Genomic DNA, 13,108 nt, shown 5'->3' on the forward strand with positions numbered 1-13,108 from the left:
AGCATCCTGGTAAATCTCCTCTGTACCCTTTCCAATGCTTCCACATCCTTCCTATAGTGAGGCGACCAGAAATGGAGATGGAGAACTGGAGATCCTGGAGATAGTACTCCAAGTGTGGCTTAACCAGAGTTTTATAGAGCTGTGTAATTACATCATGTCTCTTAAACTCTATCATTTGACTTATGAAAGCTATAAGCTTTCTTAACTACCCTATCTACCTGTGAGGCAACTTTCAGAGATCTGTGGACATGTACCCCCAGATCTCTCTGCTCCTCCACACTACCAAGTATCCTGCCATTTACTTTGTACTCTGCCTTGGAGTTTGTCCTTCCAAAGTGTACAACCTCACACTTCTCTGGGTTGAACTCCATCTGCCACTTCTCAGTCCACTTCTGCATCCTATCAATGTTTCTCTGCAATTTTTGACAATCCTCTACACTATCTACAACACCACCAACCTTTGTGTTGTCTGCAAACTTGCAAACCCACCCTTCTACCCCCACATCCAGGTCATTAATAAAAATCACAAAAAGTAGAGGTCCCAGAACAGATCCTTGTGGGACACTACTAGTCACAAACCTCCAATCTGAATGTACTCCCTCCACCACGACCCTCTGCCTTCTGCAGGCAAGCCAATTCTGAATCCACCTGGCCAAACTTCTCTGGATCCCATGCCTTCTGACTTTCTGAATAAGCCTACTGTGTGGAACCTTATCAAATGCCTTACTAAAATCCATGTAGATTACATCCACTGCACTACCCTCATCTATATGACTGGTCACCTCCTCAAAGAAATCTATCAGGCTTGTTAGGCACGATCTGCCCTTCACAAAGCCATGCTGACTGTCCCTGATCAGACCATGATTCTCTAAATGCCCATAGATCCAATCTCTAAGAATCTTTTCCAACAGCTTTCCCACCACAGACGTAAGGCTCACTGTTCTATAATTACCCGGACTATCCCTACTACCTTTTTTGAACAAGGGGACAACATTCGCCTCCCTCCAATCCTCCGATACCAATCCCGTGTACAACAAGGACATAAAGATCCTAGCCAGAGGTTCAGTAATCTCTTCCCTTGCCTCGTGGAGCAGCCTGGTGAATATTCCATCAGGCCCCGGAGACTTATCCATCCTAATGTATTTTAACAACTCCAACACCTCCTCTCCCTTAATATCAACCTGCTCCAGAACATCAACCTCACTCATATTGTACTCACCATCATCATTCCCTCTCAGTGGTGAATACCGAAGAGAAGTATTCATTGACGACCTCGCTCACTTCCACAGCCTCCAGGCACATCGTCCCACTGTTATCTCTAATCGGTCCTACCTTCACTCCTGTCATCCTTTTGTTCGTCACATAATTGAAGAATGCCTTGGGGTTTTCCTTTATCCTACTCGCCAAGGCCTTCTCATGCCCCCTTCTTGCCCTTCTCATCCCCTTCTTAAGCTCCTTTCTTGCTACCCTTTATTCCTCAATCGACCCATCTGATCCTTGCTTCCTAAAACTCATGTATGCTGCCTTCTTCCACCTGACTAGATTTTCCACTTCACTTGTCACCCATGGTTCCTTCACCCTACCATTCTTTATCTTCCTCATCAGGACAAATTTATCCCTAACATCCTGCAAGAGATCCTTAAACATCAACCACATGTCCATAGTACATTTCCCTGCAAAAACATCACCCCAATTCACACCCGCAAGCTCTAGCCTTATAGCCTCATAATTTGCCCTCCCCCAATTAAAAAATTTTCCTGTCCTCTCTGATTCTATCCTTTTCCATGATAATGCTAAAGGTCAGGGAGCGGTGATCACTGTCCCCCAGATGCTCACCCACTGACAGATCTGTGACCTGACTTGGTCATAGATTTATTGAAATACAGCACGGAATAGTCCTTTCTGACCCTTTGAGCCCCACCACCCAGTAATGCCACAATGTTAACCCTGGCCTAATCACGGGACAATTTACAATGAACAATGACCCTACATTTTTGGACTATGGGAGGAAACCATAGCACTCAGGGAGAAAACATGTGGTCACAGGGAGAATGCACAAACTCCTTACAGGCAGCAACAGGAATTGAACTCAGGTTGCTTGTACTGTAAAATGTTGTGCAAACAACTATACCATCATGCCACCCAGGTATCAGCAGGTGAGGCAGCATCATTGGAGAGGAATAAAGAGTCAATATTTCAGACTGGGGCCCTTCATCGGGATTGGGCTGTGACACCCTATTCCAAGAAAGAATAAAAACTAATGAGAGAGCTTGCTCTCTCAGGAATGTGATTAAAATCCCAGCAGTTTGTTGACTAAGGGCAGCAGTGTATTTTCTTCCCAATGTTGTGGAACCAATATCTATGCCCAAATCTAAAAACAAATGACCTGGATACAACCTCACGACAATTTGTGGGAACCTGCCCTGCACAAAACAGCTTCCCCATTTTCACCATCTTGGTATTTCAAATAAGCACTTCATTGGTGAAAAAATACATCTGGCACATAGAACCATAGAATATTAAAGCACAGAAACAGGCCCTTCAGCCCTTCTTGGCTGTGCCGAACCATTTTCTGCCTGGAACCACTGACCTGTATCTAGACCATATCCCTCCATACACCTCTCATCCATGTACCTGTCCAAGTTTTTCTTAAATGTTAAAAGTGAGCCTGCATTCATCTTCAACCGGCAGCTCATTCCACACTCCCACCACTCTCTGTGTGAAGAAGTTCCCCCTAATGTTCCCTTTAAACTTTTCACTTTTTATCCTTAACCCATGTCCTCTGTTTTTTTTCTCCCCTAGCCTCAGTGGAAAAAGCCTGCTTGCATTCACTCTATTTATACCCATCATAATTTTATACAGCTCTATCAAATCTCCCCTCATTCTTCTACGCTCCAGGGAATAAAGTCCTAACCTATTCAACCTTTCTCTGTAACTCAGTTTCTCAAGTCCCGGCAACATCCTTGTAAACCTTCTCTGCACGCTCTCAACATTATTAATATCCTTTCTGTAACTAGGTGACCAAAACTGCACACAATATTCCAAGTTCGGCCTCACCAATATGTTATACAACCTCACCATAACATTTCAACTCTTATACTCAATACTTTGATTTATAAAGGCCAATGTGCCAACGGCTCTCTTTATGACCCTATCTACCTGTGATGCCACTTTTAGGAAATTATGTATCTGTATTCCCAGATCCCTCTGTTCTACTGCACTCCTCAGTGTCCTACCATTTACCTATCCCATTTTTCCAGCTGGTCCAAAGCCCTCTGCAAGCTTTGAAAACCTTCCTCACTGTCCACTACACCTCCAATCTTCGTTCTTAAGGTTCTCTAAAAATTTGAAGGTCTGTTATTTTAATCCTGAGAAATATAAAACTAGTTATGTACAAACATAAATTGGCTTGCAACAGCAGACAAACTTTGCAATAGAGGCCCACTCATTGACAAATCCCAGCTGTGATTCTGAAGTTAAACCATGCAACTTATATTTCATAGCACCTTTCCTGTGCTCACAACTTCCAGAGGCCTGTCAATGACAATTAAGGATTTTGTGAATTGAGTCAGTGTTTAAGAAAGCACAGAACTTGACTTGTAGACAGCAAAATCCCAATGAAGAAAGACTACCAGTGCTGACTGAGGGATGCACAATAGGCAATGAGATCTCCTCAATCAAGACAGTGACTTATCCACCTAAGAGAAGAGAAAACACTTTTTTGGTGTGCAAATGAAGGATCTTGTTCTGAAAATTGATTGTCCATTTTCCACTACAGATACTGACTGACCTGCTGAGTTCCTCCAACAGCTCATTCTGTTTTTGCTGTGGGTTCCAGTATTTGCAGTTTCTAGTGTCTCATTTTGACATGTTCTGGCAATAGGGGTCCTTAACGATGGAAGCTGCCTTATTGAGGCCTCGGTCCTTGAAGATGTCCTAAATATTACGGAAGCTAGCACCCATTATAGAGCTGACTAAGTTTACAACTCACTGTATCTTACTTTGATCCTGTGCAGTTGCCCCCCCAAAAAAAACAGATGGTGATGCAGCCAATTACATTGATTTGCAAGGTACATCTATGAAGTTTTCGAGTGTTTTTGATGACATAACAAATCTTTTCAAAATCCTAATGAAATAGGAGTCATGCCTTCATTGTAACTGTGTCTATATGTTGGGTTGGGTTCAGAGACCTCATGTGGTGTCTGTGTGGTGTTTGTAGTTCTTGCTGAAACTTCCTGGGCATCCCCCCCACCCCCACACCCCACCCCCCCAACCCTGGTGCTCTGGTTTACCCCCACACTCCAAATATTTGGGAGTTGGTTGGTTACTTGGCTAATTTAAATTTCTTCTAGTGTGTGGGTGATTGGCAGACATAGGCACAGACCTAGGCCATTCAGCCCATTCAGTCTACTTCAAAGAACATAGGCAAATAGATAGGGAAGCAGGGAGAAGCTCTGACTTGAAACATCGATAATTCGTGTCCACCCACAGATGCCACATGACTGGCTGAGTTCCTCCAGCTCAATGCTCAGGAATAAAATGGGATTGTGTAGGAATCCTGTAAGTGAACACGATGGTCAGCATAAACTTAGTGGGCTGAATGGCCTGTTTCTGTGCTCTCCGACTCATGGAACGGCACAGCCCTTGAGAGAGCAGGCTCAGCCTGTCAAAGTTCAATGTAAATGATTAAAATATGCAAAGGTCACTATGTTTTACATTGAGACTCATCTTCTTGCAGGCATTCATGATAAAACAAAAAAAATGTAATAGAATCAATGAAAACTACATAAAAACTAAGACTGACAATCAACCAATGTGCAAAAGAAGGAAAAACTGACTATATACAATAAACAAATAAATACATACATAAGTAGATAGATAGATAAATAAATAAATAAATATTTGAAAGATCATGAGATGTAGAGTCTTTGAAATAGAGTTCATAGGTTGAGGAATTAGTTCAGTGATGAGGTGAGTGAAGTTATCCTCACTGGTTCAGGAGCCTGATGGTTGAGGGGTAACAACTGTTCCTGATCCTGGTGGTGTGGGTTCTGGTGTTCCCCAATGGCAGCAGTAAGAAGAGAGCATGGTCTGGATGTGTTCAATAGTAGGGAGGGCTTTTCCTATGATGGACTGGGCTGTATCCACCACTTTTCTGTCGGCTTTTCCATTCAGTCCTATGCCCCTTCCCTTTCCCCCGGGTATTAACAAGCTTTCCACTGATCAATTTAAGTACCAAACACCCACAGGCTACTGTGGACTGAGGTGTGAACAATGCACTTTCATGTTACACATTCAGCAGTTTAATCTAAATAAGAATAATATTGGTCTTATGGACCATTTCCAATTCTCACCATAAGTTTTACTTCAAATTGTCACATTGTCTGGTGGTTGAATTAAATGATAACATAATTGGAATAATTAAATGATATTTGGCAATCAACCAAGGTCAACATTTCTAAATGCGTTTTACTCCCTGAAGGCAAAGAATAATAATATACTTTAAAATTACCCTTGCTGTTAATTAAGCTGCAAAGATATTCATCTCTGCTTTTCAAGTAAATGGACCTTGCATAAATATGTGAGCACAGCAGTGATTTAGGAACTGACGTTGCCACTGCAGTTTCCAGCCAAGTTATTGGGCTAAACTGTTTCATTTTGGTCTAAGGGATGCAGGTTCAACCCTTCATCCAGGATATTCAGCAGTGAACCTCTTCTCCTTCTCTTGGTCTTGATAAGGAGTGTTTGGGAAGACATGGAAATAACAAGATATTGTAGAAGGGAGGTGGGGATTTACCAGAAGACCACCAATGGTGCTAGGATTGTGCTTTTCCTTACAGAAGAGTAAGCAGAAATGGAGTAGGGTTGTGATTAGTGCGAAGGCTTTACAACACCTGATGGCTGTCTGTAAGGAGTCTGTACGTTCTCTTTGTGACAGTGTGGGCTTTGGTTTCTTCCCACATTCCAAAATCATGTGGATTAGTAGGCTGTGGGCATGCTGTATTGGTGCCAGAAGGATGGGGACACTTGCAGTCAAACTGTGCTGCAGCAGAAGTGGGGTTCAAACTTCCAGTATATTTCTGAACCTCTCCCACCAGCAAGAGGCACTGATCAAGGAGGCAACTTTATTTGTGTCATGACCGCTTCTCACTCACTACTATTGTCAAGCAGAAGTACAGAAGACTGAAGTCACACACCATCAGGTTCAGGAACAGCTCCTTAACTTCAACCATCAGGTTCAGGAATTGACCTGCACAACCTTATGCCGTGAACATGTCTCAAAGGTGTTTTTTTCTCACTAATGTCTTGTTTTGTAAAGTCTTTTTCTTCACTGTCGTGCATAATTTATACATAATGTGTGTGTCTGAAACTACACACATTAATGCTGTTGCAAGCAAGTTTTTCATTATGCCTCTACCTCTCTATACTTGTGTATATGACAATAAACTTGGCTTGAATTGACTGTGATCTGGCACTGCTCTTGAGGCTACCTAGACTTTCCCTGGCAGCGGACCAAGTTTCCCTGTGTCAACACCTTCCTAACATTCTTGATCAATTCACCAGCTATGTATATTGTCTCTCAACACTGAGACAAGAAAAGGAGTTTAATACTCCTCAGTTAGAGACAAAAGGAATTCATTCTGTGTAACTGGGGATCAATGACAGTGTTTAGGTTTGAATTTATGTGTCCAAGAGGACTACAGCCTTGTCATGGATTTGGAGGCTGTGTTGACTGGAGTCAGGCATTTACGCTTTGACTCTTGGTAGGGTCACCATGCCAAACAGGTCAAAGGGCAGAGGCCAGAGTAAGACTGGTCTACCCGTCCTCCAGGTTTGGGGGTTCAACTCGGGGCCAACAACTCCGCTGGTTAAACAATAATGTTCCGGAAACAGCAATGAAGAATCCTTCTACATATGGGTGGGGCAGTATTCCTGAGTCTCCACCTGGGATATGCACGACTGATAGTCATGAAAACCGAGAGCAATCTACTGACATGGCGAAGGAAGCCTGGAACATCACCCTCAATGGAGGACCCTCATTGTTGCTCTAAACACCAGTGGCACAACGGGCAGTAAGTACGTGAATACAGTGTGAAAATACTTAATAAAATGTATTATTGTTCTGAAGTGCTGCATGTACCCAGCTCTTGGTGGATGTTTGGAAGGAGATGGAAGCATGAGCTGGTCTGTGGAGAGGTGGTTAGGTGCATAAATTAGGATCAAAGCAGAGCTGGCATTTAATTACTGGATGTGTCATCGCAGCCCCGGGGGACAATCCAGACATGACTTCCAGTTTTCCGAGAGGGTCTTACTGCTGTAGATCCATAAGGAACTGATAAACATTGGGAGCTGGTGACTGGAGAGCAGTGTTCACCACAGCTCTGCACCAAGCACCGAGATTAAACCCATATTCAACTCACTCGCCACTCAAATGTGCCATGACCCCTGGACTTCAGTGGATGTATTCAATAGTAGCACGGTAGCGTGGCTGTGGTTACAGTGCCAGTGACCGGGGTTCAGTTCCAGCCGCTGTTTGTAAGGAGTTTGTATGTTCCCTTTGTGACTGCATGAGTTTGCTCCGGATGCTCCAGTTTCCTCCCACATTCCAAAGACACAAGTGTTAGTAGGTTAGTTGTTCATATGGGTGTAATTGGGAGGCATGGCTTGTTAGGCTGGAAGAGCCTTTTAGGGTGCTGCATCTCTAAATAATGAATTCAACCTTGTGATACACACACTGACTGTGTACACACAAACAAACACACCACACTTACACAGTTTTAATGTGCTACGTGCATGCTCGAGAGCTCTTGGAAACTCATCTCTGACCCTCTCTAAGATAGCCTGGGATGCAACACTGAATGCACATGAATCATTGCACGGTTGGGCTCTCAAGACAAGGAAGTTTACACAGGAGGTTTGATGTTAACATACATCCCCAGTACTGATCTGTAACAACTTCCCAGCAAAGCCCAGCACCTCCCAGGTAAATGCACGTCTGAGATTACCTTCTCCAGCAGCTGGCGCAGCTGCTTACTGCGTGCGTCACGCGAGCAGATACTCCGCTGGGCGACCACTGCACACACGCACTTCCCATCGGGATCCTGGGCGGAACTGTATATCTCCCAGCCTTCCTCTGGACTTGGGAAGAGAGTCTGTGGAGGAACAACAAAGGAGAATTTACTGAAGCGTCAGTGGCTGCAACAGATTATGTGTTGAAAACCAGGTCTTTGCTTCACCAGCACAAACCATCAGAACTTGAAGTAAGACCACTCCCCACCAAGTTCCATTTATCACCCATGGGGACAGCTCAGGGCATGATTTGTGAGGTGTGGGTAGGACATGAATGAGAGGAGTGTGGAGAGCTATGGTCCAGGTGCATTTCGATGGGACTAGGCAGAAAACAGACTAAAGTCCTGTTTCTGTACTGTAGTGCTCTACCACCCTGTGTCTCTATAGTTTGGTGATGCTTGACCGTGGAGTGTAGTTTAAGCATCTGGAAGCCTCCTATGGTCAGGGTCGACCATGAAGGTGGCATCACAGCTGTCTAGATACACAAGCCAGGGCAGTACAATTTGGACAACAGGCTGAGATCTGGCAGACAACAGCCTGCCCATGTAGCAGGCTCCCCCTCTCCATGCAACTGATCAACCCAAAGGAACGGCAGAGACCAATGCTGTTTGGCACCAGTGGGCTCGCAGGGGCTACCAGTCAACTTCAAACTTAGACTTCAGCTCTGGATTTTCCCTCAGGTTTTACTCCCGCTGTCCTCTCCAGGAGTGGGTATAGCCGCAAGGCAGCGGAGTTTGAGATCAGAATTTTCCTTCTCCTGGATGAGCTGCCAACCACGGCTGATGAGTCCCCTCTGCCCAAAGGGTAAGAATCTATAACCAAACATTATGGGCACTGGTTGAAGTCAGAAATGGTTACATCCACCAGACAGATGGTTCCAAATATAAATACAAAGGGTAAAAAGGGTAAAGCAGTAACAATATGCAAAATATAGTGTTACCATTACAGGGAAAGTGCAGTGTGAGCAGACAATAAGGTGCAAAGCAATGAAGGGGTAGCCTGAGGGAGCCAGAGTTCATCTTCATCATACTAGAAGTCCATTCAAGGGTCTGATGACAGCAGGATAAAGTTCAACATTCAAAGTATGTTTAGTATATGCAACTTCGAGATTCCATAAGACCATAAGAACAAGACATAGGAACCAAATTAAGCCATTTGGCCCATCGAGTTTGCTTTGCCATTTCATCAAGGCGGATCCATCCTTCCCCTCAGCCCTAATTTCCTGCCTCCTCCCTGTATCCCTTTGTGCCCTGACCAATCGAGAACCTATCAACCTCTGCCTTAAAAATACATACAGACTTCTGGCAATGAATTCCATGGATTCATCACCTTCAGGCTAAAGAAATTACTCCTCATCTCTGTTCTAAAAGGACACCCCTTTATTCTGAGGCTGTGTCCTCTGATCATTGACTCTCCCACTATAGGAAACATCCTCTCCACATCCACTCTATCAAGCCCTTTTACAATTCGATAGGTTTCAATGAGGTGACCCACCATTCCTCTGAATTCTAGTGAATACAAGCCCAGAGCCATCAAACACTTTTCGTATGAACAATCAGGCACATCCTCTCCATGACCCACTGAATAAGCAATGGAACACCCTTTTGAACAGGTTCATTCACCTCTGCTGTCACAGGATCATTACAGAAAATGTTTCCTACCAAATGCAATAAGCATGTACAACAGTTCATCTCTGTGAGACAGGAGAACATACATCATAGTGCAATAGTCTCGGTTTTATTATTTCGTATGTTATTATTGCACAGTATTGCACATTGGTAAATTATTATTGTGTATATTATCATTCTGTATTTTATTATTAGTTATTATTATTTTTATTGTTATGGATAAGTATATCTTTAAATGTTGCTGCTGTAACAAAACAATTTCCCATTTAGGATCAATAAAGTACTTGCTATTATTATTACTATTATTATTATTATTATTATTACTATTACTACTACTCCAAGTGAGGCCTCACCAGTGCTTTAGAAAGTCTCAACATTATATCCTTGCTTTTATATTCTAATCCTCTTGAAATGAATGCTAACATTACACTTCCATTCCACAGACAGAACCTGCAAATTAAACTTTAGGGAATCCTGCACAAGGGCTCCGAAGCCCTTTTGTGCCTCAGTTTATTGTATTTTCTCTCCATTTAGAAAATAGTCAACCCTTTCATTTCTTCTACCAAAGTGCATGACCATACACTTCTCAACACTATATTCCATCTGCCACTTCTTTACCTATTCTCTTAATCTGTCTAAGTCCTTCTGCGACCACAGAACAAGGCTATCTGAAGCTCTGAGGTAACATAAGTAACATAGGTGTTTCTGAATGGCAGCTAGTTGCCTGACTTTTAAGTGTCCTGTTATCCTAGAAAGGATCAATGTATGAAGAGTGTTTGATGCCTCTGAGCCTGTACTCACTGGAGTTTAGAAGAATGAGGGGAGATCTCATTGAAAACTATCAAATACTGAAAGGCCTAGGGTTTGAGTGGATGTGGAGAGGATGTTTCTTATTGTGGGGGAGTCTAGCACCAGTGGGCATAACCTCAGAAAAGCCGGACATCCATTTAGAACAGAGACGAGGAGGAATTTCTTCAGCCAGAGGGTGATGAATCTGTGGAATTCATTGCCACAGATGGCTGTGGATGCCTAGTGACTGAGTATATTTAACACAGACTTTAATAGATTCTTGATTAGTAAGGGTGTCAGAGGTTCTGGGGAGAAGGCAGGAGAGACTGTGTTTGAGAGGGTTTGCTGATGCAGACTCCATGGGTCAAAAGGCCTAATTCTACCCTTATATCTCATGGTCTTAATGGTCCTACTAGTATTAATCAAAGCCCCCTGATGGTTGCTAATGGATCATGGAATCCATTTTCCACTGGGTCAAACATCACTGTAATAAGAGACACGTTTTCAAGCCATGCCCTGAGCTTGGGGTTGGGGGGGTGGAGTTGGTCAATGGTCACACTACAGGTCTAGCTAGACTTGAGTTGATGCCTCTCTCCAGAGTCTTGAACACCAGAAGAACATAATGGACTTCATTTCAGTGCACTACTGAGGGAATGCTGCACCATCAACCCTATCAAATAAATGTGTAATTTAATTTTTATGTTGTTGAAAATACCCAGAGATCCATTTAAAACGAATTGCAAGGGCAATACTGATACATAATGCGAAGCTGAGTCATCATTTATTAGAGAAATTTGTTTAAAAACTTCAAACTGTAAAAAGCTTTATCAAGTTTCATCTCTCTGCCTTCTCCTGCCTTCTTCTCACAGTTACAAATTCCTTTTTCCTTTCCTTGGCTGTGGGATCTTCTCCCCGCCACCGTCCCTCAACAACCAGGGACAATATCAGTGACTGCTGCAGATTAGCCATTCATGAACCAGCTCCATTCTGCACATCAAGAATAGTGCATTAACAGAACACAGTACCTTTAAAAGTCCTGTCATTGACAGACAGCATCCTCTTTAAAACAATTATAATTCAGAAGAAGTGCCCCTTTGAACGAATCATTTTCATAGGCACTGTCCACTTCAGAGAACCCATGGTTCAGAGGGATTGTCCCTCTAGAGAACACAAAATTCAGAAGCACTGCAATTTGAAGGAAATACAACTCAGTCTGAAAGCCTCTTTAAAATAACCATCTTTCACATGGACTGCCCAGTATGAAGGACCCAGCTTTCTGAGAGACTGTCTTTCGACCCGTCATGGAGAAACTGGCACTTTGGAAGAGAGAAATACAAACAACCCCACACCTTTAAAAAAGGCAATCACATCTAAATCCTTCCATTTAAACAGGGAAGTTTAATGAGACCTGATGATGGTAAGCGGCCTGAAGTGCTGACTGTTTATTCCACTCCACGGATGCTGCTTGACCTGCTCAGTTCATCCAGCATTTTGTGTGCGCTGGTCAAGATCTCCAGCATGTGCAAAATCTTATCTGTTTTAGGTCTAATGAGTGATCTTGATTTATTTTGATGCAGACAGAATACAAGATTACTGGAGTAATGAATACTCAGAACCTCTTGCTTTGAGTTTGGCATTACAAAGGGTTTAGTAGTTTTTATTAGCTTTAGATAATTCAGTCAGGTCAAAGACTGGTAAGTCTTATTTTCTCAAACTCAAACATTGAAGTGAACTTGGTGCAATGATTTTTTTTAAAAACAATCACGTGAAATCCATTTGCCTGTTATTGAAAGCATGGCCTCAAGTCCCTGTTATTATAGACTGGTGTTTATTATTACTGCAGCTGAAATGTCCTTAAACTCAAACTTAGTTCACCCTCTTTTGCAGCAATGTAACATTTCATTTCAAAGCCCAGTCTCATCTGTCACCAATTTAGCAACAACTCTCTGACATTCATGAGGAACTGGACGGACTGAAACTGAGTGTGTGTGTGTGTGTGTGTGTGTGTGTGTGTGTGTGTGTGTGTGTGTGTGTGTGTGTGTGTGTGTATGTGTGTGAGAGTGTGTGAGTGTGTGTGTGTGAGTGTGTGTGTGAGTGTGTGAGTGTGTGTGCGCGCGCGTGTGTGTGTGTGTGTGTGAGTGTGTGTGAGTGTGTGAGTGTGTGTGTGTGTGTGTGTGAGTGTGTGAGTGTGTGTGTGTATGTGTGTGTGTGTGTGTGAGTGTGTGTGTGTGTGTGTATGTGTGTGTGTGTGAGTGTGTGAGTGTGTGCGTGTGTGCGTGTGTGTGTGTGTGTGAGTGTGTGAGTGAGTGTGTGTGTGTGTGTGTGTGTGAGTGTGTGAGTGTGTGTTTGGTTTTTCATTCCATCTACCCTGGAAAGAGCTCCAGATTCAAAAAGTGGATTATCAAATTCCGTAGGTGTTGCCATGTACTACCATGACATTCATTTTCATACAATGAAATTTATAAAAAACTATAAACAAAGACTGACAGTTAATGTAAAAAAGAACAGTAACTATGTAAGTAAAAATATTACTGAGAACATGAGTTGTGAAGAGTTCTTGAAAATGTGTTTGTAAGTCATAGTTTCAGATCAGACGGTTCCCCAAACCAGGTGATATAGGA

General features: G+C 43.0%; 1 protein-coding gene across 1 annotated transcript in view; it reads right to left on the reverse strand.

Annotated features, from left to right (window-relative positions):
* The window catches only part of olfm2a (olfactomedin 2a), a 249,078-nt gene that overhangs the window by 191,616 nt on the left and 44,354 nt on the right, over window positions 1–13,108 (reverse strand). Inside the window, exon 2 of the mRNA XM_059992378.1 lies at window positions 8,007–8,153. Coding sequence (XP_059848361.1) covers window positions 8,007–8,153 — 147 coding nt within the window. The remainder of the gene's footprint in view (window positions 1–8,006; window positions 8,154–13,108) is intronic.

Source organism: Hypanus sabinus, chromosome 16, assembly GCF_030144855.1.
Source record: "Hypanus sabinus isolate sHypSab1 chromosome 16, sHypSab1.hap1, whole genome shotgun sequence".
Taxonomy (NCBI): Eukaryota; Metazoa; Chordata; class Chondrichthyes; order Myliobatiformes; family Dasyatidae; genus Hypanus; species Hypanus sabinus.